Source organism: Calypte anna, chromosome 2 (assembly GCF_003957555.1).
Source record: "Calypte anna isolate BGI_N300 chromosome 2, bCalAnn1_v1.p, whole genome shotgun sequence".
NCBI lineage: Eukaryota > Metazoa > Chordata > Aves > Apodiformes > Trochilidae > Calypte > Calypte anna.
The window spans coordinates 16498417-16525406 of NC_044245.1; the positions used below are offsets into that span (position 1 = coordinate 16498417).

The 26990-nt window shown below is 40.6% G+C and overlaps 1 protein-coding gene across 7 annotated transcripts; it reads left to right on the forward strand.

The window, feature by feature from the left end:
- Positions 1 to 65: 65 nt before the first annotated feature.
- Positions 66 to 26114, forward strand: LOC103527522 (Sjoegren syndrome nuclear autoantigen 1 homolog). 7 transcript variants are annotated; one of them, XR_003987172.1, is made up of 4 exons: positions 304 to 384; positions 1432 to 1847; positions 23714 to 23820; positions 25447 to 26114. XR_003987172.1 is itself a non-coding variant. In XM_030444384.1 (2 exons), the coding sequence occupies exon 2, from the start codon at positions 1468 to 1470 to the stop codon at positions 1810 to 1812; it is 345 nt and encodes a 114-aa protein (XP_030300244.1). In that variant the 5' UTR covers positions 66 to 380; positions 1432 to 1467; the 3' UTR covers positions 1813 to 3318. The 7 variants fall into 7 exon arrangements, 6 of the variants coding, with proteins under 6 accessions (XP_030300244.1, XP_030300239.1, XP_030300238.1 ...); XM_030444384.1 differs by lacking the exons at positions 23714 to 23820; positions 25447 to 26114 and having other exon boundaries at positions 66 to 380; positions 1432 to 3318; XM_030444379.1 differs by lacking the exons at positions 23714 to 23820; positions 25447 to 26114 and having other exon boundaries at positions 259 to 335; positions 1431 to 3318.
- Positions 26115 to 26990: the final 876 nt, after the last annotated feature.

Sequence of the window (26990 nt, forward strand, 5' to 3'; positions counted from 1 at the left end):
CCCAACGCCCTTCAATCTCTCCCTTCGGCAAACATCGGCTCCTTCCGTAACTCCCCTTCCTCCCTCCTCCCACCGCCCGGCCCGCCTCGTCCTCCTCTCCCGAACTCTACCTGTCTTCGGAAAACATCGGTTATTTCCGTAGAGTTGTTTTCACGCTCCCGTCAGGGTGGCGCTGTGTTCGGCAACGCTCGGGTATTTCCGTGACCCCTCACCCGGCGGCTCCGAGGCGCTGCAGGCCGGAGCAGCCGTTAGCAGGGCGCGCCCGGCTGATTGGCCGAGGAGAGACCCCGCCGTCGGGGGCCGCGCCGGGCCGAGAGGGAGCCGGGGTGCGGTGCGTCAGGCGGCTTTCTCCCCGGGAGCTGAGAGGGCGGGAGCACCAGGCAGGTGGGGGCAATAGGGAGAATTGCGAGAGAAGCGGTGGGGCGGGGGGAGCGGCGCCCGGCCGCGAGATAGGAAAAGGAAGGTCTCCTCTTACCTACCCCCTCCTCCCCTTCCGCCCAGGGACTTGATGTATAGGCAGGAGCCATTTTGTGTACGGCTCCTTTTCTGCGAGGAAGGGCTCGGCGGTGTTGAGGGTGTTAAAATGTCCCTGGGGAGGCTGCGGCCGCCGCGCGGGTCGGACCCTGCCCTTGCCGCCGGGCCCCCGCGGCGGCGCCGGTGTTTCCTAGCCCGCGGTGTCGGGGCTCTGCCCCCCATCCCCGAACAAACAGCCCCGGGCTGCCGCAGCCCCGGCCGCTGAGGGAGAGCGAGGCTCTGGCGGCGGAACGGCCCGGGAGCGGTGAAAACGCCGCCGGGGAGGGTGGGGAGGGGGCTGGGTGGGAGGCGGCTGGCGAGAGGCGCGAACGGCCGCCCCCGGTGGGCAAGCGGCTCGTCCGCGTCGCGGCAGGCGAGAAAAATCGTCATCCCGGCGGCCGTGAGCAGCCTACAGTGCCAGAGCCGTATGGTTCAGGTGGCCCCGGGGTCGCCGAGCGAAGGGGCTGCCTGGTGCTCAGCTTGAGAGGAAGATTCCCCTTCATCTTCCGAGGCCCGAGTGGATGCAGCTGCTGGTGCTGACTGCTGAGCATTCTGGGAAAGGTTCATTTGGTTGTTTCTGACCAAATCCTCCAAGTCTGAGGTACAAAGCGTCACCTATTCAGAATAATATTAATGTAACATTACAGTTTTTTGGTGTCAGAGCTGAGCATCGCTATAAGGCTGTCATAGGAGAGACCAGTTTTCAGTAAAGGGGTAGTGTTGCCAAATTTTGACCTGGTCCTTTCCTGAAAAGGGAAGAGATGTGGCACCACTCATAACTAGATGTCAGCATTTCGGTAGATCAGCTTCCCCGTGGGTCAGGCTGTACAAGTACAGCATCATTCATGATAAATCTGCTACTTAATTTTTCTTTTTGCTTTTTTTGTTGTCTTTTTTGTTGGTTGTTTTTTTTTTTAGAGCAGAGAAGGCTTTCTTCAGGGAGAAGAGTGGAGGATGACTCAGCAGGGAGCTGCTCTTCAGGGTTACAATAATGAACTAGTGAAATGCATTGAAGACCTGTGTATGCAAAAGGAACAGTTGAACAAACAAATCCAACAAGCAGAAGAGGAAAAAAGCAGACTTCAGCATGAAATCCAAACCCTGAATGAACAACTGGAGTGTGTTTGTGAAAACCTGGCCCAAAAGGTAGCTTCAAGGAATGAGCTTGATAAAATTCTAGCTGAAACTGAAGCTGCTTACATGAAGATTTTGGATAGTTCTAGAACTTTGCTTAGTGTCCTGAAGAAGGAAGTAGGAAGTTTAAAGCATTCACCAGAACTGAAAACCAACGTCACGTGACATGTTTGAGCTCTTCAGTGCTAAAATTCCACTAGGTGAGAAACGTGGTTGGCCACAGAACCTTTTAACAACAGTAAAAGCAGAGAGGGATTTTCTTCCAACCTTTCTGTATGTTTTATTGTTATTTTTGAATGCACTAGAAAATAGATGAAATAAAGTTACTGTTTTGCTGTTTAAGAAGTCCAGTTACTACAAAACTATTGCAGATGGGTGGCTGAGGCAGATGTGAGGCTTTCAGTTTTGACAAGGTGATACTTCAAGGCTATTCTGAAGATGGAAAAAATCCATGTTTTGTTAGTTTGGGTGGCTATGGTGAATTCCTGCTTCATTTAAAACTACTGGATGCAAGTTGATCAGATACTATTTCTTTTTGCTTAAGAAATGCTTAGGCTTTACAGTTAGGGACCAAATAGGAAATGACTGTTTAGATTCCTCTAGGAGTTTGGAGTTCTCGTGATGCATGCACAAAGACAGGTCCTGTTTACAGTCAACACTTATCTAGAATAATGGAAGAATAAGGTGAGAAAACATGACTTACATGGGGCATGGAGGCTTAAACTGTTAGGACTAGATATATGGTTCATGCATTTTCTGAAGCTCAAAAGCCATGTTGAGAAAGGAGGCAGGCTATAGTGAAAGCCAGGTTTTGCTGTAAACGTGTGCCTCTGGTGGGCAGCACACAGTGCTGCAGGCAGCCATGCCATGTGAGCTTGGACCAACTAATCCACTTACAGATGAGGAAAAGATGACTATTTCAGCAGTATCTTGAAGTCTGAAAAGAACTGGGGTTCAGAAAAAAATACTAGGTTAACTACAAGGCTGAAGAAGATAATCTAAGCTCAAAGCCAATATTAGAATTTATGAAAACTTTATTTTTAGTCTGCTTTAGCTCTGTACTGATCTATTAAATAATTGGATTAAGATTTTAAAGAAGAGTAAACAATCTGGAATAGAGAGAAATAAATTTAAAGGGAATATGAAAGTAGAAAATGAGATTGAAGGTAGTTTGCATCGGTCAGAGGTTAAATAAAACCATTTAGAGTTCAAGGAAGAGGTAACAACATGTCAGAAATCTCATTTTAATCCTGTTTTCTATCTGTGGTTCTTAGTAAGCCTCTCTGTTTGTGTGTGTACTTATGAATGCATTTTGTCCTGCTCATTCATGTGTTACAGCAGTAACTTCTATTTTTAGGCGGTGTCTTGTAGTCAAATCTACATTCTATTCCGATTAACTAAATTCAAAGAAGTGCAATTGTAATCTCCTTACTTGATAACAGTGTATCTCTCAGGTGCAGATATATAAAAGGTATGTAGGTGTGAACAGTTTCAGTAGTAGTTCTTCAATAAAATGAAGCCAATTTTATGTTCTTCTGGTTGCCATGCTACGTCAGGGATTAGTGTGTCTGAGCTGATGGGATAGCATTTCCACTGCCTTCCCTCGAGTAATGCTGAGGTGATGAAGTGAGCTAATCTCAAGGGTGCTGCTATTGCTGTAGTAGTTCAATACTCAGGCAGTCCTGAGTACTTGAATGAAACATAAAAATTGTTATCAGTTTTGAGTAGCAAAAGTGATTTATTTGGCTGGATATTTCTTGGCATTCTCTCTTCCCTTAGTCTGGTGGTAGTAGTCATAGAATTTGCATCAAAACAGGAAGGTTTGGGAAAGGATACTGACTAAAGAGCAAGGACTTATTTTAGTTGCACATGAAAACTGCTGCTGCTTATTATCTGAAAGGAAATTTGAAATTGTCTATGTGAAAAAAAAATTATCACATAAAGTTAATTCATGGAGAACAGTACAGTTCATTTCTTGGAATATCTGTCTCGGACAATAATTACAGGTTTGTTTGTATTAAAATAATCATGTTGCAAATAATCCCTCTTCTTGCTCCACGTAGGCTGTTAAAACTAAAGTTTTAAGAGAATCCTTCTAAGTCTTTAGTCTACTTCGTGACCATTATTACATTGAAGTGTATCTACACAGTGTCTAAAATACTGGAAGTGTTTTAATTCTTTAAGTTACAAAACTAAGGGAAAATATAACTGTAGGCTAGTATGTATACATGCAAGGGCCTCCCAGATTTCAAATAAAATGTTGGAAGTAGTTGTAGAATTCCATTCAGATATCCCAATCTGTATAATTTTTGTTTAAATTCAGATATACAAATGGAGAGCAATAATACTGTATCTGTAGGCATTGTCAATTTGGAGGATAACTCCCAAGCATGGCAGTCATTGTGAAGTGCACATGCAGAGTTGTTACTCGGAAATAGCCCTTACCTTTATCTTCTGTATTGTCCCAAATTAACTTATTGTGTCCTTTTATTTAAATGGAAAGCCTTTGCCACTGCTTTTTCTTGTAGTAAGAATCTTGACATAATTAATTTTTCTTAAACAACTTCAGTTTGTTTAGAATAGAAGACAAGCAAACTAAATTAATGCATAGTACTGCTAGAACAGAAAGGATAATATGCAGATTACAGCAGTTCCATAGGGCTAGTTTGCAACAGAGTTTTTCTCAAATAAGGCAGGTTATAAACTTACAGCATCGTACTTATTCCTGACCTAATTTTAATACTGATTTCATATGACTCTGGGTTATATCCAGTAGCTGTGCTTACAGCATAGGAGCAGTAATCACAGAAGTTCAGTTTTCACAATTGTAGTGCCTAATCTGGGGAGCTGTGTTTGGTGTCTTGAAGTTTATTTGGTATGTGAGGAGACAAGGTTTTTGAAACTCCCTTCTGGTCTTGATTCAAAGTGTCAGTGAAATGCACTGGTCAAATTTCTTGAATTTATGTTCTGGCACCTTCATCAGGCTTCCAAATAACAGTACATAATGGAAGAGAGATGATGATTCCCAGCTTTTATAGCAGCATTTCTTAAGTATGTACCTAGCACATACAACTCTTGTGATAACAGGTTTTTCAAAACATTTGAGTGTTGATTTCTGCCAAATAAACTAAGTTTATTATATGTGTTTGAGTGGTAGAGACTGGGTCTTGGATTGCAATTTTAGAATTAAGTATCTTAGTTCTACGTAGATCATGCAGTATAAGTGTGTCCCACTCCACAGAGTTTAAGTAGATTAAGCTAAATTGGAACATGCTACTCTTAATTTTGGAACAAGAACATTCAGAAGGTTGTTAGCAAAAGGATCTGTTGTCTACAGTTAATTCATCATGTAGATGAGTCCTGCACAGAATGCCAATGTCTAGTACTCCTTAGATGATTTTGCTTGTTAGGAAGAATTGAGTTGGAAAATGTAGCCCTTGGCAATTGCTGAAATGGCCCTTAATTCTGAGTATATCCCAGGCTCTTGGGTTTTCTCATATAAGAATTAGATAAAACAGTTTATTTTCTATAAGGCTTTTTTGCTTCTTTACAGTAGTGCATGAGGAATTACCAGCACATATTTTAATACTGATTTGTTTGTTTGTTCATCGTGTTGTTTCGCTTTACCAGATGGATAGACATGTTTTCCTAAAATAGGAGTGCTCATGTACTGTGGTTTTTAATGTGTATGTATGGTTTTAAATACAGATGTTGGGGTTTTTTTATTTTTATTTTTTCTCTACTGACAGGACAGATCAGCCTTTAGTATAGATTGTGTACGAATTGCTTGGTCAGTCTCTGTTGCTGTGTCAGGGAGAAGTCAGGCACTGAAGCCACTTCTTTGATGACTGTTCTTTGCCTTTTTTTAAACTAAGAGTGTGGGGTTTTTGTTCTTTTCCTCTTGCTGCTTTCTAAATTGGCCTTTAATTTCAGTTATCTGAGAAACATCCTCAATTGTTGACTTCCTCATTCAGTTTTCAGATGAAGTTTTAATCAATAATCTAGCTGTAAAAAACAGATGTGGCTATTAAGACATGATGGAGAGATTCAGGCTTGCAGAAAAGGGAGCTATATATTATTTGGTCATTCATAGCTTTAGCTGGTGGGGTTTGTGTGAAAAAATAGTCCAGTATTGTAGTTTTTACAAAAATATGATGAAGGGTTTTTTTTGACTGTGAAAGACTAGGCTATAGATCTGCTGCAGTAACCATAACAGCAAATAAGTAAACTAGTAAATTTTAAAACAAAGTTGGATATCTTACTCAGCAGTGGCATTGAAAAGAATGGTGTCAAGTATTTGCATCCTGATTACAGCAAGCCTGTTGTTTGTGACATCATTCAGAGATGTTAGTAAATTTAATTTGAATGTCATAAATGGGAAAATGTTACTCTTGAAGTAGGGTTCATCTGTATCAGAGGAAAAAGGGCACCTGTATTCAGAAATCATGCTAAAGACAAGGCATTTGAGAAAAGTCAGATCCATTTCCTTCTGGGGGTGAGACTAGTCATGATTTCACTGCGTGTGATGGGAGCATTGGATTTGCTCACACCTCACCTCAAGGCATATGAAGTTAGGTGGGAGAATTTGTCTCTGTTTACTACTTGTGTTTTTTAGAACATATGTACTTGGCCCAAAAGGATTTATAATGGTGCTGAGTCTTCTCATGTATTATCTTGTTACGAGACATACACATAGATTTCTGTAGTTGCCAGCCTAAATCAAAAATACAGGTATAGACTATAAAACAAAGTAAGAGGCTGAACAATATTTAACACTTAATTTTAAACATTTTTTCAAAGTATGATACTGAATAGGCTGATCATGCAGCATTCTAAAATTAAATCTTTTAGGTGTTTTTTTTTTTAGCTTTATATGCATAGTTTCTTCTGATCCAGTGGGAGCTCTTGGCTTGAGGTTCTCCTTCTATCCAAAATTAATATATTGTAAGTGGGAGCACTTTTTAAACAATATTTCCATCATAGTCCCTAACAGATCTGTAATTTACTGTTTTAAATCATTTCATATCGTTGATTTTGTTGAACATGGTAAAAAAATAGCAAATTTATTTTCTAAAAGCTTTCAAATTTCCCTGTCTGAATTCAGAATTTTATTAAACCATTATTTCTTGTTGTGTTCTTAAGTTGCTATAACTTAGAGACCCATTCTGATTGGGCATTTCTCTCAGTTCCAGACACAAAATTGTTTTCATACTCTGGAAGCTTTAACTTTTTTAAGCCTTTTTTCTTATTCAATAGGAACACTGAGTTGAAAATCAGCATGACAGACTCTTGTGATGCATTTTTAAAAACGTAGTTAGAGTCTAGGCTGAATTATACTCTGTCAGGTGTTTGGAAAGATAAAAAAACCTAGCAGTAATTAGTAATTTGCTGTAATTGACAAACCCAAAGTACTTTTTATTAAACATAGTCCCTCCTCAGATTTTTACTAGCATGATGGTCTCTGATACTTCATCTCCAGAGTAGAGGTTGTGGGACAAAAGACCCTTCTAGCTGAGGCAGCTCACCTGTGGAAAGAGAAGTGTCTTTGTTAGCTTAGCTCATGATAAAGAGCTTGTGAGACAATTCAGACCAAGTGGTTATAATGGTCATAGTTTACTGTTGCAATGTCGATTGAAGCAAGCTGAAAAAAAAAGAAAACCAAGTCCATGCTGCCACTCACAAGAAAAGTGATACTGATCACAATCAGGTTAGCTTTGAGTGCAGGAGCTCAGGTACAGCAGTTCTGGGCTCAGCAGTTCATTTGCCCTGGCAGAAAGCAGTCACCCATGCAGACACACTTTCATTTTTAAAATTTTATTTTATTTATTAAGTGTTCCATTGAGGCCTCCAGTTGCACTGTCGTATGCATTCATGTTGTGCATGTGAATATATGGGGGTGTTTTGTGAATGACACAAAGAAACCAACTGTACAGCAGCAATTTAAGTGAAACAGGATTTGGTTTTATGCCATTCTGGTTTTATTTTAAAAAGTGTTTAAAAAATACAAAGTATATAGATATATTTAAATGGAATATATAAGCAATCACTTAAAGGGAATGTTAATATCTTTATCCCCCTTGACAGACAGTGACACTTAATAGTAATCTGCCCCAAATCAGGGATAGATCTGGGAATGGAGGCTTTGTTTTTGCAGCCTCAACTGAATGCTCCGACTTGGACTGCTTCCCAGGTATTCATGTCCTGTTTGGCATTTGACATAAACCAACTGGATTATGCATTTTCAACCTGTGTGTTGGGGGAAGGGAAAGAAGTCAGTAGACACCTACTTTATGCTGTTACTCCACATTGCATGCAGCATCATTATGATGTTTAGCAGTATTGGTTATTTCTTCACAGATAAAGCCTTTGTGGTCAATAGCAGCTCCAGAACAGCTGTTCTCACTTTCCAGATCTTCTTCCTCCAAGCCCCTGCTCACGTGTATTTGGGAACTGACTGTAGGAGACAGGTCACAGGAACAACTTTTAATGATAGTTGCTAATTACCTTTCAGAACTTCCACTAGTTTGTCTTTACAGCCCCTGCTGTTGCATCTGATTTTTATCAGGCTTCTTATTACCTTATGCTAGTCTATGTAAGAACACCATGTATTGGTACCAACAGCCTTTAAGGATTTTCTTGACATCAGGCTCCTTGGTGTTGAAATAGTGAAGAAATTGAATTCTAGTCCACCTATAATGGTATATAGAGGATATAACAGCATTCAGACCACATAAAACAGCAGCAGACTCTGTGACACCCATCTTCTACCACAGCTCATTTTGGGTTAATGGAGCTGAAGTAATATGACAAGTCAGGAATTTTAGAGATAGGGCTTGTCAGTAGGGAACATAAGAAAATAAACTGGCTCTTAATTCAGATTAAAAACTACTTTAATCTAATACAGGTAACACCTGACAGATGCATTATTTCCTGTATCACAAGAAATACATATTCACATTTAAAAGTAAGTGTTTTAATGAATACAGGATGTTCTTGGTAGAGACTTGTCTACTATTCCTGTATTGTTTACCATTAGAAAGTGCAACTTAAATAGACTGCTCATTGCCACCTTGCCTTAGGTTATGTACCTTCTGCTTTGAATAGACCCCACAGTGTTCCTACTGTATAAACCCTCATTTGTAGCCCTGTCCTCTTCCTACTGCAGCAGCTTTTGTTGCATCTGTTTCCTAGCCCCTTTACTTATCTCAAGCTTTTGCCCAGAAACACACTGTTCTGCAATGTGGAGGGTTGGAGATACTTTCAGTGTCTTAATATTGTCTGGATATGTTCTGGCACACTTGGAAAAACTGTTTGCAAAGACAAACAGATTTCACTCAGTTTGATAGTGCCATGAAGGTTGTGGTTGGACAGTGTAAGAATATTATACAGTAGGGAAAAAAGATGCCTGACCTGAGAAGAGTTTCATCCTATGAAAAGCCCACCCTAAAATGGCTCTTAGGTTGAACTGATGGCTGGATGGAATTTGACATTCCTGATATTCCATGGAGATTGAAGAACAGAAGTTCATTATGTTTGTCAATAAGAGTATCATTGCCCTAGACTTTGTTTATAGTTTTCTACAACTAAAGGTCTAAATGGGATTGAATTTAATTAGTAGTAATGCTATGTGCACAGTGACTTGAGTTTGTTCCAGAAATGATCACAGTGTTTGAGAAAACACTAAATTGAAACTAAAAAGAGGAAAAATCAATATAATGCCAGAGCTTGCAGATCAATGATCTTGTTGAGGAAGCTGTTAGAGGTCAGCTATGTAGTTTTTCAAAGCTCTGAATATGACCTGTATTGCAAAAGAATAAACACATGCTAAGATAGAGTATGCTTACAGTAAGGCTACTTGTAAAAAGTTAAGTCAAGATGTCAAATGCAATTTTCTTTGTAATCCTGCTCTATTTTACAAACTAATATATTCCCCAGTAAGGTGTGCTAGAGATAAACATTCCAGATGCCTTTATCTGCAGAGCCAATTAAAAAATCTGCATGCTGTGAAATCTCTGGGTACCAACAGTGTCTGCAGAGACTTTCATGTTTGGTTGGAAAGCACAGCCAAATGGTTTAAAGAGATACCAGAAATAATTTATTTTGGCTAATAGGCCATTTCCTGGACCTCATCCAAGATGCAGCTTTTGAGTGCAGTACTGGTTCAGAGCCTGAAGCCACAGCACAGCCTTTGTTTCCCAAGCCCATCATCCTCACTGCACCTGAACAAGCCAGCTGGTTTTGCAAGGACCATGAGACAAGGGGCTCTCTTGTTGGTGCTGGTAGAGAGCAGGTAATTAAATAAAAGACAAAGCACACTGTACAAAAACACTCCAGGTAGGCTCACACTGAGGCAGTCAGAAGGACTTGGGAGTCTCTTTTCTGCTTGTACTCTGTAGGAAGGGTAAATAAATCTCTGTGTATGTGATTATGCTGCTTGAGGTACTTGATGCTACCTTTGCTACACTGGGGTCCTGTTACACAGATTATGATGTTATGATTTAATTTGTAGTTAGAATACTTTTATTAGCATGAGCAAAACCTCTAAAATCAACCAGCAAAGTAGTTGTGCAGTGTTACTGGATTTCAAAGTGTTGAGTTTCCACAACTGTAGCTTCTGTCCTATGTCTGGTATGACAGCAAAGTGGGTAACAAAAATAATTTTAAAATTCTGACATGAATTTTAAGAAAATTCTAAGAATTTAATAAGTGGTCATGAGGATTTTTTACCACAAAGGTTACTTGAAAGTTAGTGGGTCTTGTGCTCTGTTTGCTAATGGTGCTCTGGACTTTAGGATTCAGGATTCCTGGTAGATTTCTCGAAGCCATAGCTCCTGAAATTAAGCCTTTTCATTTGTTCTCCCTCTGCCACTCCACCCTTGAAGTTGTATTTCTGTTTCCTGTGAAGAAAAGGTTGAAAACACAAATGCAAGTAAACGTAAAAGGCTCAGAAATAAAAGGCAAATATAAATAATTCTAGATATTTTTCATGACTTAACAACAGTCTCACACTTTGTGCACAACCATGTCTCTTTGAAGCTGGAAGCTGGTCATGGTCAAAATCCTATTGAAAATTTAATACCAAGTTATACTCCAATCAAAGAAGATGCAAATTACAATGACTTCAAGAAAGGCAGTCTCGTAATCCATGGGTGTAGATGCTGTAGCACACAATGAGTTTTCTTTATGTGAATATTAAAGTTCCTCTCTTACTAGCTCAAGCAACTTCACCCAGTTTCTGCAGCTGCTGTGCATTACCCTGACGTGTCAGGGCAGCTCCTACCAGCCCAGCCCCAACGTGATCTGCAGGTGTTGAGGAACAAGGTCTTGTTTGGAGACTGATCTCTGGAGCTCCCAGGTCCAGAAGCTGGAAGCTCCATGGGATAGCAGGGGAAGGGAAGGCTGCCTGCTTCTGGGAGAGAGCACATCCAGCAGTGGTCATTGTCTCTATTCTGCCAGAAGTACCAGCCTAATATGACCCTTCCCAGAATCAGGAATGTTAGAGGAACAAGTAGTTGCAGGGCTGAAAGAGGGTCTAGGGGACCTCCTAACATCAAAACATATTTAGCTCATGGAAATTAATATAGAAAAGGTAAATGTGTAGATAGCTGGAGAGATGGGTTTTCTAACATTTATGGAGCTTTCTTTGGAGTCCGAAATGCCAAAAATATGATTACAACATCCAGCTGGAGACTGAAGATGGGATTTAGAAATGGAATAATTTATCAAACTGGAGCTAAAGATAGAAGTAAATATGCTGGATAAAGGGCAAGATGAATACAATTAAGTAAAACTGACACGGAAAAAGAGAAAATCAGCTGCTGAGAACGTTCAGAAGGATTTTCCTGAGAGGAAAGCATCACAAAAGCTGCCAAAATTGTGTTAGTTTTTAAATGTTTTTAATTAAAATACATGGAAGCTTAGTTTATAACATAAAGAAAAATTTATCACAATAGAAGTAATTAAATCCTCGCAAAATTATGAATTTTTATACCATTCCACAATTATTCTGGACAAATGCTTTTAATTTGGCCCAAACAATAGCAAGGAGGTTTTGTGGGTATCCTAGTATGCAATCTAGACCTGTTTCAGTCATCACAGAGAGGGAACAGTAAGAGGGAACATGATGACAATATAGAAAACAATGAGTGGGGCTGCACAAAATTTTGGCTCTCATATTTTGTAACAAATCTCATGGTTCTTTGTGGTTTGCTTAAAGCTCCTGGGTTTGTGTAGTAAATAAGAATCTTCAGAGTTCATTACAGAAAAACAAGTTTCTAATTTTGCTATTACAAGAAGACTTAAACTAATACAGAGCAAGAAAAGGAACCAAACCACATCTTTTGAGAGACAAATTTTTAGACTTTTATCTCAAAAACTAAAATACACCTTCTTTATTGAAAAAAACATAAATCTAAAGGCATAAAGCCAAGATTTGGTCATGCTGTTAGAGCTCAGGTCGGTATTCATAGGGTGTTAGTCACTCAGGCATTGCTGAGCCTTGTATCCCATCCTTTTCTTTCCTTAGCAACGTTCCCTTCCAGCCTTGAAAACAACATGCCTCTGCCCTTTCTTTTACTTGCTTTTTCCTTCAGCAGATGCTGACGAGCCCAGTGTCTGATTTCAGTTCTGATTTGGAATAACTCCAGGGGCGTGCACGAAGCCATCTTGCTGCTTCCCTCCTCAGGGGTGGTGGTGGGGAGGAGAGTCAGGGCTATTGTTCTCCCTGCCTCCCGCAGCAGCAGCTGCCAGCATTGTTCCCTCTTATTTACCTCCCTCTCTCTCTAAACCAGCAGGGCCCGGAGCAGAGGGATGGAGCCCTCCTCATTAGGATAATTAGGCTGATTTCTGAGAGCAGGACAGAGGGAAGCTGAGCTCCACTCGGTGCTGGGCCTCTGCTCACCCTCCCGTCACAGCCGCCCCTCGGGCTGGAGGGCCCTGATGCTGCAACCTTTACATCTCAGTGGAAATGTATGGATAGGTGCAAGAAAGTTGGGTTTTTTTTTTTTCCCTTCACGTGGTGTTCTTTGCGAGTTGTATGTTCCAGGGAAACAGTGAATGTCTAATTAAAGCAACAAAGGAAAAATTCCACGTTGGACCCTTCCTTGGTATTAGCTAAGTAGAAATTCTAGCACAGAAAATTCTTCTTGAGTAGGTTCTCCTTGGCACTTGGAATGGGGAGAGCTGGTGCAACTTTGTTTCTCTTCTGCACAGTGGAAGTTTTTGCATTTTGTGTAGGAAAGGCTTATGGTCAATGAGGACTTATGAAATTTCCTTCTTGCAGGGAAGATGTTACAAATATCCTTTGTTGACCACATTTCCTTGATATCTTAATGGCAAAATACCGTGTGTACCTGGAAGGTTCTACTGCACACTGGAAGACGCTTTTAAAATGTATGTAGACATATTTAAAAACACATGTAAGCTTCAAAAAACCTATTATACAAACAAGCAAGAAAACAAAAAAAACCCCACTGGGAATTCTGCCTTTTGTGTTTCTGTCTGGTACCAGAATCAAACACCAAACTTGCAAAAGTTGCCAACTGCTTCCACCTACCAGTGCAATGTTTATGGACACCTTTATGAAAGAAACCATGCCCATTGCTTGTCTTTGCTAGCACTGTGGCATTTGTAGTGCCTGAAAGGCAATTAAATTATCTTGTAAGCCACCTCCCAAGTCTGTAAGAATATTTTTTGTTTGGGAGCAGATTGATGGTGCCAGAGTTTCAAGAGCAGTTGTTCCTATTCAATAGCCCTCTGCATTGCAAACTCCATAAAAAGCCTCAATTAAGCTGAGCTCACAGTATAACCAAGCCAGAGAAGTGAAATCAATAGAGGAATGAAATAAATATTACAAACTGACATGAAAAATCCTATTGCAATTGTAATTGTCTGTAACAAAGTGCTTTATACCACCCATAGAAAAAAGAAAGTCAGTATTCAACTTTTCTGCCACATTCATGTTGTCCCAATTGCTCTCAACATGTTCTCAGCTGGAACATTTGCTTCTGTCTTTTGCATACATAGAAAAGGAGTGCAGGACCCAGTTTCACCCTTCTCGTTCCCTCATCCCACTGTATTTTTGGCTTAACAGATTGGCATTTCTGACTAGCACAAAGTGAATCCATGTGGAAATCTACTCTCTCTTGACAAAATTGCATTCCAGAAATTGAGCAAGAACAATCCCCTGCATTTTGTAAAGTGGGGGAGAGAGGTGCGGAGGGTAACCACACAACCTGGACACTGCTTTGCAGCCAGAAGAAAAAATTTTGTCCTTATTGATACCTGATTACTCTGTCTTCTCTAGGAAACAGAAAACATCTGAAAACCCATTCAAACCACAATTTTGTTGTTCAGAATTCAGTATATTGATATGTAAATACACAACCTGATTTTCTCTGACTCTAGATACAGTGAGTTCACTGATGGACATGGGGCATTCCTGTAGGAAGAGCCTAGTACTAGTGCTGCTATGTGCAGGGGTGATCTGTGGGGGACACAGCTATAAAATGGAAAAATGGTTAAACAATATGCAGTGTCCCTCTCGTAAACAGTCATGCTGTATTTTCTTTCCCTCTCCTCAAAATTGTTGCCTTGGGGAGGTAAAGAGTTACTGTTGCCATAAACCATAATCAAGCTCAGATGTGTACAGTGAAAGGCCTTGCTCAAATATCAAAGGGGTCTTAAACTGCCAAAACAGAGCAAGATAGAGAAATCCTGAAGGAATTAGAGATCTTATTTATGACTGACCTTTATTTTAACTGGGAAACGCGTGCTCTTAAATGCCAATGCTCTCATGAATGCATGTTTTGTTTTGGTTCAGCTTATTGGGAATCTCTGGTACCATGGTATTGATCTAAACTCCCAAACAATGAGCCCAGGGTGAGGAATTACATATGCATTCCAGAAACATTTTTCTGCTCTGAACTAGTCTCAGGAGTGACAGTGCCAGGCTTTGTTATCCTGTCTGCCATGGCATTGCCTTCTGGGGCTTGCCTCTTTGTGTTTACATCAACACTTGCCTAAATAACTCCACATTTTCTGCATTCTCATAACCAGTTGTCTGGATTTGAGAGAAAAATGAGATAACAACTCTTCAAGGAGATTTCTGTTGATGAATGGATGAGTCATTCAAAGGCCAGGCATAACAAGAAAAAACAGGCATATTAAATCTCTGCAGCCAAATATAAAATCACAGTGTCACGGTGTGACAGTCTCCCAGGTGCTGCCTCCCTTTTTACATTTCACAGGGTAACATTTGACTGGAGAGTCTCTACATCCCAAAAAATCTTACTTTAAAATCTATTTCCAAACTTATCTTTGTAATGGACCCAAACTGCACACTGAACTTTGGGCAAATTTAGATCTACATTTCCAGCTGTAGTTTATGGCTCAATTCCAGCTGTAGTTTTAAAGAAACATGCTTAGCTGCTGTCAGCTGAAGTCAAGTGCTGTGTTCCTCTGGCTTCACATAGGATATTCTGTGTTAGAGCAAATATTAATTTCTGTAATCTCAAAATTGTGTCTCAAATTCATTCTAAACTCCAATTAAACACTTGGATGAAAAATGTTATTCTCTGAATGCTGCGTTACATTTAACATAAACTGCACAAATTACATTGCTAGGTGGGTACAATGAAAAGGAGAGTTTGTCAGGAAAGCTGATAGAGTCATCCATTCTGAAAAAAAAATCTCTTAACCAGGATTGCAGCTATTCATAAAATACACTTCTTGTCTGCTAAACAGAAAAACATAATCTGTCATAAAAGTCTGAACTCCTTCACAGTTTCCGTTCTCAGCTTTGTCTGTGAACAGCTGACAATATGTTTGAAACTAAATTAAAAAAAAAAAAAAAAGTTTCATATTTGGTGCAAAACAAGCTGATATTTTAAACTGAGCTTTTTCAGGTAGAGAACCCTTTGGAGTTAATTGAATGGTCATATTTAGGTTATTTTTTATCATTGCAACACGTTGTTTTGCAACACAAAATATGTCAATTTACAGTAAATAGAGAGATGTCTGCAATAAATTAACTTCAGAGTTTCAGAAACACAGATGGTATTTCTTGCACTTTCCCAAAGGGCTATATTTGCTCTAGAAAAAGCCAAGATTTTTGCTGTTCTGTCATTTTTAGGAGTTCATGCATCCCCATTTCTGCTGCAGTGAGATAAAATCTGTTATGAAGTTTATCTGCAATCAAGCAAGGAGATTAAACAATTTATTTTGTCACTTGCAATATGTTTCTGCTGCCTCCAGCATTTATAAAAAAAAATTGTAAAAGAAATAATGAAGATTGTGTACTCCAAAGGCAAGTCTTAACATTCAGTAAATCTCAGATAGGAAAAAATCTGCATTGGTGGTTCTCCCACTGCCTCCCACAGAGCACCACGGGAGCATCACCTCCTGGCAGCAAGGGCAAGTGGAAAATAGAATGGAGCTAATCTTTTTTAAAGATTTAACATATAGATGAGTAAACGTATGTAACATTTCAGAGCAACCTTTGTTTGAGCTTATGTTCCTGAGTGTCTTAAGCATTTTTGGAAATTCTGCTCCTCATTACATTGCAAGACATTTAATTCAGAACACTCCAGTGAGGGCAGAATTGCTGTGTTCTTTAATAGAAAAGGTAACCAAAGCATACAGTTTACGGTAGGTCCTTCATTCATCCCACCTCATTATCTGAGAGAGCTTAGGAGCCAGCTTGTCTTTGCTTCCCTCTAGAGTCGATGGAGAGATCTGGCACCTCCAAAGAGTGATTCAGCACACAAACACTACCGTAAAAAAATGCATGCAGTTATCCCCTCATATAGGAAAAAAACCCCAATAAAATACAAAAAAAAAAGGGTTTAGACATTGGGGCAATAAAATACAGCATATTTTTTGTATGTCTGTAACTATGATGCTTAACTGATTCAAACTGAACACTGTAAAGTAAAAATCACTACTCTTTCATTTATCATGTTAAAACAAACAGAAGATGGCTTACAGATGTAACTTGACTGTGACCACCTATTAAGAAGTGAGACAAATACTCTTATGGCAGAACTGCCAGTGACTGACTGGCAAAACCTATAAATGAACTCAGGGAGGAATTCAGGAATTCAGACACCTTAGTTCTTTCTGAAGGTAGACCAAGTTCTGCCCTCCTAAATTACACATTTCATTTAACATTTTTAAGAAGAAAAGAGTGACTGAGGCAAATACGAGGGCAGAGTGGCAATGTGTGCAAAGTGCTTCTATCTGGAAGCAGCAGCAGTACTTCTCTCTGCTGCCCTGAGCATTCCTTTGCTGTCTGGCATTCCTCAACCCTTTCTGGATTGACACTTTCCTTGCTGTTTCTGGGATCAGAGCACATAATTTTAGATGTTCATCTTTTACAACTCAGTTCCTGTAGTACTGCATTTGCCTTTAGGATCACTCATGGCCCTAACCCTAAAAGTATTCAGTAGCTCAGTGAAATTGGTCCTTATTTCATGAGAACTTTTAAAGTCCTGATGGATGCCTACCTGCATGTGCAGACACCTGAAATCCTTTCACAATCTGTTCCTTGCTCTGCCCACCAGCTGCTTCATTCCTCCAGGATGAAGGAATGACTGTGAAAAAGCTGGATTCAAATCAGATTTTGAATCTGCAGACAGCATGACTGCAGTATCTTGTATTGCTCAGAGGACACTTCTTTCCACAGATCCAGAATTTTTATTTTTGCATTTGAGATTTGTCTACCTGTTATATATTTTCTCTTCTTGTTCTGTCCACAGATTTTTTTTTATCCCACCAAACAAATAAAGAGAACAACTTAGCTACCTTAGCTTCATCCTCCGTGACACATTCTCTCACTTCCCCAAAGAGCTTCAAGGCAATCTCAAATCCTTATCAACACCAAGTCAGAGGATGCAGTGCAGCAATTTGGGTGGATAGAAGAGAGGATGAGATCTCATCAGAGCTGGTTCAGCCAGCCAGCAGCATCTCCTACTTCCTTCCCTGTTGCTGGAAGCCATGTGGCAGCAGCTGTGAGAAATAACTGCAAGAACACAACCCACAGCCTCCAGGGGCAGATCATCAGGAAGTAAACACAATACTGATCTGGATCAGAAATACTGTATTAGTAGAGCCTACACTGAAGGTTTAGCTAGAAGCACCACTGGGGGATCCCACCAGAGGAAAGGAATTCACAGTCAAATGGCCACTGCACAGACTCACTCACTTGCATGAAAATCTGACTTGCTGTCTATCCTCGGCACAGCCTCTGCCTACCAGGATGGTGAGTTCAGCTTTCATGTTTGCTCTCAAGGCCTACTGAGGGTTTGCACATTATCATTCTTGCAGGTTCAGGCTTGCTTTCTACAGGCCAGCACAGCTCTGGGGAAAAAGGGGAGCTTCCAAGATGTTCTGCTGCCAGCCTCAGTTCCTTGGCGCCACAGCTTGGTTGGAATGATCACTGCTTGTATAAAACTGAGCACTGCTGTCCTTGGTAGAGATGTAAATTGGAAGATATCATTCACTTTCCAGAGAGCTGTTCCTTTGTATTTCTTGTTTTCCACAGTAGAACGTACAGACACAAATTTTCTTTCCAAGGTAACCGTCAAGCAGTGCTACATCCTCATCCTGTTGTCATAAACTGGCCCAGTTGTATCCCATGCGCATAAGACTCTGCTTTTATAGGCTTTTGCAGCTAAGCCACAAACTTCCAGCCCTGCTATATTTCTCTTGCAAAACCAGATGGATCTTCTGATCTCTCGATCAGCAGAATGTGGTGCAGCAGGTAACAGAGCAAGATGCTCAGCAGGAATGGGCTGTGCTTGCTGCGGGCCCACGCTCAGGCTGCTGGGGTGGGTCACGTACCTCCCAGCTGCTGCCATGGAACCAAATGTCACAAGACCTCATATCTTGTGTCTAACATCACTGTGTCCCATCGCAGAATAAACATGGAGCACTGTTGGTATAAACAGGAACCCTGAGGTGGGCAGTTTCTTGTCTGACATTTACCTTCTGGTTAAGGTAAGCATGGTTGTATGCCACTAGAAGCAATCATGAGGAAAGGAGAGCAGCACTTGGGCAAAATGGCAATGGGAATTCAAAGAGGAAGTGGTGAATATTTGCTTGTAACATTTGTAGAACTTATTTTCTCTTCATTCTCTACATCAGGAAAAGCTATTACAGTAGGTGGAAGGGAGACACTTCTTTCTGCTTCTATGCATGTGAAGGAGATTCCCTGCTGGAAAAAGCTGCCCAGCACATTTGTTCAGTGCGTGTAGAGCCTGCAATTGCACATTGCACCAGAAGCAAAACATGTTGCAATACAGGAACCTGAGTAAAGGCCAAATGTTATCTAAGACCCATTTGTGGGACCTGCTTTGTGTAAGCCCTCTTTTTTAAAAAAGGAGAGAATTCTGCTGGTATTTAATTTCCTTTTTTACAAATGAGAAGTTTGGTGTATTGAGGATGTGGCTAGGTTCTGATGAAGAATGTATTGATGAGTGTGACTGATAGGGAAATGACAAAGGTAGGTCAAAGGGGGAGGATGTGTCTTCTAGCAGCAGGTATGCCCTGCACCTCACGAGGGAAGCGGGGGCCAGAGGCTAAACACTCACCAGAAAGTGGCTTCAGTGACCCGTCAGGACTGATTCACCTTCCTGGCTGAGTACAAAGATTCTTGCACTTCAGTGTGTAGCCATGCTGGAACAACTTCGGATGGAGTTCCAGCCTGCTCATGACAAATGAGCTCATTACAGATGTCAGTTCATGACAAATACAAGTCTTTAATTTACTTCTTAACTCTGAAGCTAGTGGAAAAGACCTTCAAGGGATATTGGCAATTACCTTTTTTCTGTTAAGTGTTTTCCTTCTACAGCAGCATCTCTGAAGAAGAAACAGCTGAAAGGAGTTGGGGTTTTTTCTCTTTAAATGGTCACTTCTGTGCAATGATACTGTTCTTTCCACTTGCACAGTTTCCACCTTAACTTTTTTTTCTTTTTTGTTCTTGAATCTGTGATAGCAAGTGTAGAACATACCCCCCCACCCCCCCATGGCACTGGGGGGACCTGAGGGCACAGGCTCCTTTCAGAGGAAAGTTGCAGACATAGGCCTTGTTACAGTTGAGGTCAGAACTACCCAGTTTTGTTTGTGTGACTTTCAGGTTCACAGTCTGGAAGGCAGGACAGCCCAAGTGGGAGAGGTCCAACAAAAAACTACATGCCTGAAGCAGACCTTGGGAGAATTTGTGGTACCTCATCTTAAGAGAAGAATTACAAAAAGCCTTGTTTATGTGCCTGAGTTTGTGAGTACCTGAACATCACTTGTATCCAAACTTCTACCACACCTGTCCCGAGACGCAGCCACCTTGCTGAACTGAGCAAGGCTCCATATCTTTTTCTCATCTAAGACAGCAGCAACTGTGGCCACTTTGATTTCAAAACACACCAGGGAGTACCTTCTACTGTTTCTTAACAGCCTAAAGCTTAGGGCTCTTGCTCTGGAAATAAGAAACCACTTTGTCTTCTAAGCTGAAAAAAAGAATTATCAATTGTTCCAATGAAGTTAGTAAGTTACAAAATTATGTGGGAGGGGAACAAAGTCCACCTCTCTTTTTGAAATTAGGTGAGTTCAAGACCAAGAGTGACATGGCTAGAAGGACAGGAAACAAAGTGGTACCAGAGTCTGTAGTCCACAAGTTAGGCACTTAGCTCCAAAGCAAAAGGAGTAGGGGAACTAGTCTTACAAAATACATAAATCTCTTGGCAAGCAGAGATCCCAGGCTCCTGATCTAAGTTTATTTCTCACTGTGTCCCCCTCCTGTTCCTCATGGGCTCTGCAGCTGCAGTGCTGCAGCATGTCAAGTCCTCACAGCCCATTCTAACTCAGTTGATCAGTACAGTTGATCAAAGTTTGTGAGTCAGTAAAAGCCAAGGCTGAGGCAAGATGTAAAACGAGTAAATACAGTTTCTAGGCCATATTGGCCTTCACTTTCCAACTCTCAAATCTTAAAAATTAAATGCCTGAGAACTTATCTCCAAAAAGACTGCAATTAAGGGTGAAAAACAAATTGGCTTATTATGGGGAAAATACTTACATTCATGGATCACTGTTGCATCTCCAAATTTTTTTATGGTGTATTTATTATAAAAAACATACTTTCTCGTGAGAAGTTCTCTCCCAACCTGTACCTTCATGGCAGCAGCATTCTTGAGCCACTCCACACTGTGCTACTGATGGAAAGGAGCAGCTACTGAAAAAAGGAGGGCATCGCAGGCTTTGATCTTTTTCAGTCCCTGCCTGACTTCATTAAACTATGAGCCTTGTCAGACCTTTTCCTTCCTGAGAGGCTTAGAGAGCTTCTGACAGCCTTATCAATCCTCTCTTTGAACTTGTGCAATAATCTATGCTTTATTTTATTTTAAAAATATCACGTGGAAAATGAGTTGACCTCCTGTTCTAATTTCCTCTTGTCTGTTGTTTCTGAGGGAGAAGACCCCTTTTAAGAGAGGTGCAAAGTGCCCCAAACTTCCCACTGACTCCAGTGGAGTGGAAGGGCTGTGATCCAGGAAACCCTTTGAACATGCAGGATGCTCTCTGTGGGGTTGTATTATACAACATTCACTCTCATACTGCTCAGAATAGCAGGTCTCCTTTTCAAACAGGCTTCTGAAGTATGAGGTGCACAGGTAATGTAGTAATAACACTGCCTGCCTATTACTTCTTTTGAAATTCTCAACTTAAGTTAGCATGTGTCTTGAAAAATTAATTCTAGCTGAGTCTGGTGTGTCAGATAAGGGATATGTTGCACTGGTGCTGTGAGTCAGAGGCTCATTTATTCTTTCTCTGTGGCAGTGGGAGCACAGTCAATGAAAGCTATATCTATGACAACTCCCTTACTGAAGTGCCAGGTTCATTGTGCTGTCTGTAAAGTTACAGGAAAGAAACTCTCCAGGTTACTTTTTCCTTTTTTTCTTTTTTTTTAGGTGCAGACATGTTTGAACCAAGACATTCCCTCTTCTTGTAGCTGCTAGTTCCTGAGCACAAGCTTCAGTGTTTTTCTTGTACTTGGTATAAAATGCCTAATCAAAGCCTTCCCTGCTCTGTTATAGCTTTTATATTATTTATTATGGTAAAAATATGAATTACTGAACTTCAGCTTTGGCAGATAAGTGAAACAGGAATGAACTTTCAGCTCTTTGGTTTCAGAAGGTGAGTAAATCTCTGATGGAGTTTGCACACATGGTTGGAATAGTTCCCCTCGTTTACACTGGCACAGCTCCACTGACTGCTGCTGCACTGCCCCGATTCACACTTCCAGCAGCAGGGAGTTAGAAACTCAGGGGTTTGAGACAGCTGTAACTTTTTCTTATTGCTTGTTCCGCTTGCCTTTTAAAACAGAAAATTTAAAATCCTACATGAAATAAAAAGGGAGTTTTCTCCTCTGGGTTATTAAGAGGGACTTGACCAGCGAGAGGCAGGAGCTGTAAGCGATGCGTTGAGGCTGACCTTGGAAGAAGGAGAGGTTAAGTAATAGTATAACTATTCATTGGCTCTTGAACCAAGTCACACATGGCATTTCTCATATATCATTATTTAACATAATGCCCTGGCAATAAGGAGCTCCTTTTTAACCTGGTTTCTCTAGGAAATGTAGCGCCTGTGTTCACACTGTCTGCCTGTCACGTCTCCTCCCCAGCCCTCCTCCTGCCACTTACTGGCATGTGATAGAGCAAGTCCAGAAGTGCATCCTGGTGGTTGTACATGGGAGAGATGAATGCCTGACCATCCCAGGGCACAGTGCAAAGACAATCAGATTGCTGGAGAGGGGGCTCTGGACACCACAGCTGTGCCAGGGCAAGAGCTGCAGGCATCTCTGCTCTGCACAGGGGATGCCCAGGCACCTGGGGACACTGCAGGAAGGAGTGATGGCACCAGCATGCAGGAAGGAACTGGGAGGGTAAGCGGGATGCAGGAGAGAAATCCGTAGGGAACAGGCATCTGTGAGCTTCACTGCAGACAGCAGCTGAGCCTGACCTGAGACAGGCACTGGACTGAAAAAAGTCCTTTAGAGTAACATGCGTGTTCTTTCCAAAGTATCTGCTGGTAAAATACATTTAAGCCAGTTAAATTAAGCTTCCATGTCAGCATGCAGCAGTACAGCTCAGCCTGATTTGCCAGTCTGCTGAAGAGCAGCGGGCAATGTAGAACTGGTGCTTTATGATTTAGGATGGTTGATTTCAGGAGTCTTTGCCGTACTGTATCTCTGCTTTTAAAAACCAAGGAACACAAAGGTGTCTGCTTGCCTTTGACAAAGGAAATAAATATTAACTTATCTGTACAATGTGTGAGCGGATCTAGCCTTGTTGCAGGAAACTCATTAATCTCACATGGAAAATAAATAAACCCAGGGAGAAAAGGATGGGTGGGATTTTAACTTCCTCTATTTCCGTGAATCGTTATTTTATATGAACAAGTGCATGCCAAAGGTTTTTAAGAGGAAAATTACTGCAAAGGAAAAATAAGTTTGTTGAATATTTTAAAAGCTTTTCAGTGGAGGGATAACTTAGGGTGGTATTTGGAAAATTCACCTGTTAAATGCTGCCTGATAATTCCCACTCTCAGGCCATGTTTTCCACTGCTGAGGCCATTGTCAGACTTGAGCCACAAAGACTCACATTTTCCATGGCAGGTGTCTGCCTAAGGCTGGATACGTGTGATGTGTGTATGCATGTATCAAGACTTCCCTCAGACTGAGTGTGCATAAAAATTTCAGCCAAAATGGTTTTGCATTTCAACAAGTATAAGAAAAAATGTGCTGTTTGCCTCACACTAAAAGGAAAGACGGCTTCTTTTTTAGACAGTTCTGAAAGCCCCATACTTTGCTATAAAGGCATGAAATTTGGCAGTAGGAGTGCTTTAGCCACTCTGGAAAACCACCTCAGCTTGCCTGAATTATGGGCCTAAGCAAGATCATTTTGGGCTTGATAGAGCTTCACGGTTTGATATTTCAAAGATTCTGGCTTCAGTGATTCTGTGCTGGTGTGAAGCTGACCGAGGTGTTTTTCTTCAACTAGTTTCCCCTTTGCTCCCTCAGACTCTGCTGCTGGTCTGGGACAACTCAGAAGAAATGGCCATCCAAGGAAAGGACAGGCTGCAGATGGAGGTGGTCATCCAAGGAAAGGACAGGCTGCAGATGGAGAGGTGAGAGAAGACATGAGAGTACTGTCTGAACAGAGACCATGAGACAAGGGAGGAAGGTTGAGATGAGAAGCCAAAGATGGTGACCTAGCAGAGCTGGTTCAAAACAGGGATGAAGTACAGGAGACCAGGAAGGAAGAAAGGTATCAGATGTTCTGTGGCTGTTATACTCACAGTCAATGACACATGTGCCTCCAGATAAGACAGTTGTAGTTTTATTTGTTGGTGGGGAAATTGAAGGTGGTGACTGACAGTGCATTCAGAATTACAGATTTGAGAGTGGCAGTGAGTACAGTTGGAGCCCATTTTCAGCCATGGAAAAGTTGTACTTTCAACATATAGCCATATAAAAAGAAATGAGAACTGGGAAATAAGTGAGTGGCCATTATCCTCCATAAAAATATCACTCTGCACTTGGAAAGAGCCACTACTGGTGTTCTTGCTCTTTCTTCACAGGTGGGAGATATGGTTGTTCTGTGTCTTGAAAATTCAAAACCTCACTGAGATGCCCTTATATGGCTTTAAATGTTGGTCTTTCCCCTAGACAGACATTTGTGACCAGAGTAGCCAGTTCTTCCACAATCATTCACATATTAATTTCCAGCATTCTAGAGCTGCTCTCATGTAATTTTTAAAATTAGAAGCTGTTCACTGAGTGACTACCAGTTCTGTCTCTGAGCCCAGCGGTTTATTCTCTGATCACTAAAACAGCTTAAAACTGAGTAATTTGTATGGTGTTCACCAAGCCTACCCTGCCAGGATGTGGTTCTTTCTTCAGGTTAATCCATAATCTTTGGCAGTCTCAAATTGTTAAAGGCAGCAATTTCTAACACCAAGATATTGCTAGAAATATTCTTTCTTCAGGTTTTATGACATCCAATCCATATATTCTATGGATCCCAAAAGCCACTAGTTCAAAGTTATATTTCTATACAGACATAAAGCTTAGACAAGCAAGCAGTTTTAGGATATTTATGAGAAACAGAGAACTTTTAATGTAAGGTAAGAATGCCAATTTATGGTCATAGGATGGGTGTGCACTAATTCAGATAAATGTGTTTCTGAAAAAAATACAGGCTGGAAAAGCAAATGAAAGCAAGTGTGAAAGAGACAGTCAGCCTTAGGTGAGTGCAGGAACATCTGCAATCAAATTAAAATACCAAATAGTATAATACCACAGGACAGCTTTTTTACAGTGTATATGAAGGAGAGCAGGCATGGGGTAGTTGAATTGCTAGTCCAGATGGCAAATAGACAAAATTCACATCAGATTCCATAAGCTTCTGGAGGACATGATGGGAGGCAGAAATTAAATTGCAGATGTGCAGCATGGGGAACACCGGGAGAGCACAGGACAGAAAGGAAAGGAGGGCACACATCATATTTAATGGTCCATGTCTGTTTCCATACTGGATAAAGAAATGACAGTAGTACAATATCCTCTACACTGAGCATTTATACTGTGATTCCCTTATGTTCCATCCATACAAAATTATTATGGCAGCTTTTTTGATGGTTGGGTATTGACAAACATTGCTCCCTTGAACACATTCCCTACTACCTAATAATAGCTGAACTCCTGTAGCTTTTTGGTGTGGGTTGACAATTTTGATTTCTTTCCTCTATCAGTTGCTTGCTTTCACAAAACTGAACTTACCTCTGAGTGGATTCAAACTTATCTCTGAGACCTGTGTCAACTGTTCGAAACCTGCTAACAAATTCAAGAATTACTGTGAAGACATGGACATCTAAGCCTTGATTCTTTGGAAACTGAACAAAAAAGGAAAGAAACTAGAAAGAAAGGGAAAAGGAAATAAACCAGACATTTATATTTTGTATGTACTGAGAACTGAACTGGGTTAATGCAAGCACATCGAAGGTTAAAAGTCATTAGGATACCTTCAGAAGTCTCTTGCAAAATCCTCCTCCTCCACTCAGCTATTTCAAAAGCTTCAAGACATTGGAGGTTCTGCACCTGTGGAGTGCAGCCAGTGCACATACTACAGCTCTCTGCAATAATTTTCTGCATGCTGATGGAAACAGAACTGCAAAAAGTAGTTTTGAAGCCCATAATAATGCAACCGTCGATTCCTGGCTGCAATGGGAAAACCCTCAGCAATTTGTAGCTGTTTCTAGTACCAATGGATCATTACTAGCTTCTAATTGGATGAAAGCTACCAACCCAAAAATACCACACCAATAGTCAGTCTAAAGTCACATACTTGGATTTTCCAAAATTGATTGCAAAAAGGAGTTGTCTTCTTATTCCTTAAATAAATATTATCTGCATATAGTTTAAATTAAGTGATATGGTTTTGTTGTACCAAATATTTTGGGGTAAGGGAAAGGATTTTTAAAAATGATACTTACCTAGGCACTTGGATATGACTACACTGAAATTAAGTTTTCTGTCTTTAATTTAGAAGTTTAAAAATGAACTGAAATTAACTCTATGTTTTTGATCTCTATCTTGAACATCTCTGTGAGCAATACATGATAGTTGTACAGTGCTGAAACCCACAACTGAGGAACTAGAACTTCTACTCAGGAGTGCATAACTCTTTGATTCAAGGATAAATGTTTCCTTATTTATTAAAGTTGTCTGGGGGAAATCAAGAATTCTGGAGAAGAAATTATACATATTTGTTGTCATGTTGATTTATGTCTGAAGAAAGTACTATTCCCAAAACAAAAACGAGTAATTAAAAGTTATGCTTCGTGATACCAGAATTTGAAAAAAAACAACATATGGCATCTAATTAATGTCAATATGATTACTTTCATGTCTTTTCTCAGGGGTAAGATATTTATAGTCACATACAAAAACAAGTAAAGGGCCTAAGGGAACACAAACAAAACCCCACCACCCAGGACCTTAACTGCAGCATCTGCAAGACAGCAATCATGGAATACTTGATGAAGTGCTTAAGGCTAGGAAGGCTGATAATGAGATTTCTTTTAAGTTCACAGTGCTGCACATTAAAGAGACACTGCCAACCTGATTCTGAAAGTAAAAACATTACATAGAACACAAGCTGGTTTTGTTTTTATAGAAGAGTCTTTTTCATCAGCGTTTGCTGGTGTCTATGAAAACAAACAGGTTTAGTAAGCAGCATACTTGGTCCACAAGTTTTCCCTCAATATTTTTGCATTTTATTTGTCTGCATCATAAG

Bases quoted from the DNA above. Each gene is read 5' to 3' on its own strand.
- LOC103527522 (XM_030444384.1), top strand. From the start codon at position 1,468: ATGACTCAGCAGGGAGCTGCTCTTCAGGGTTACAATAATGAACTAGTG.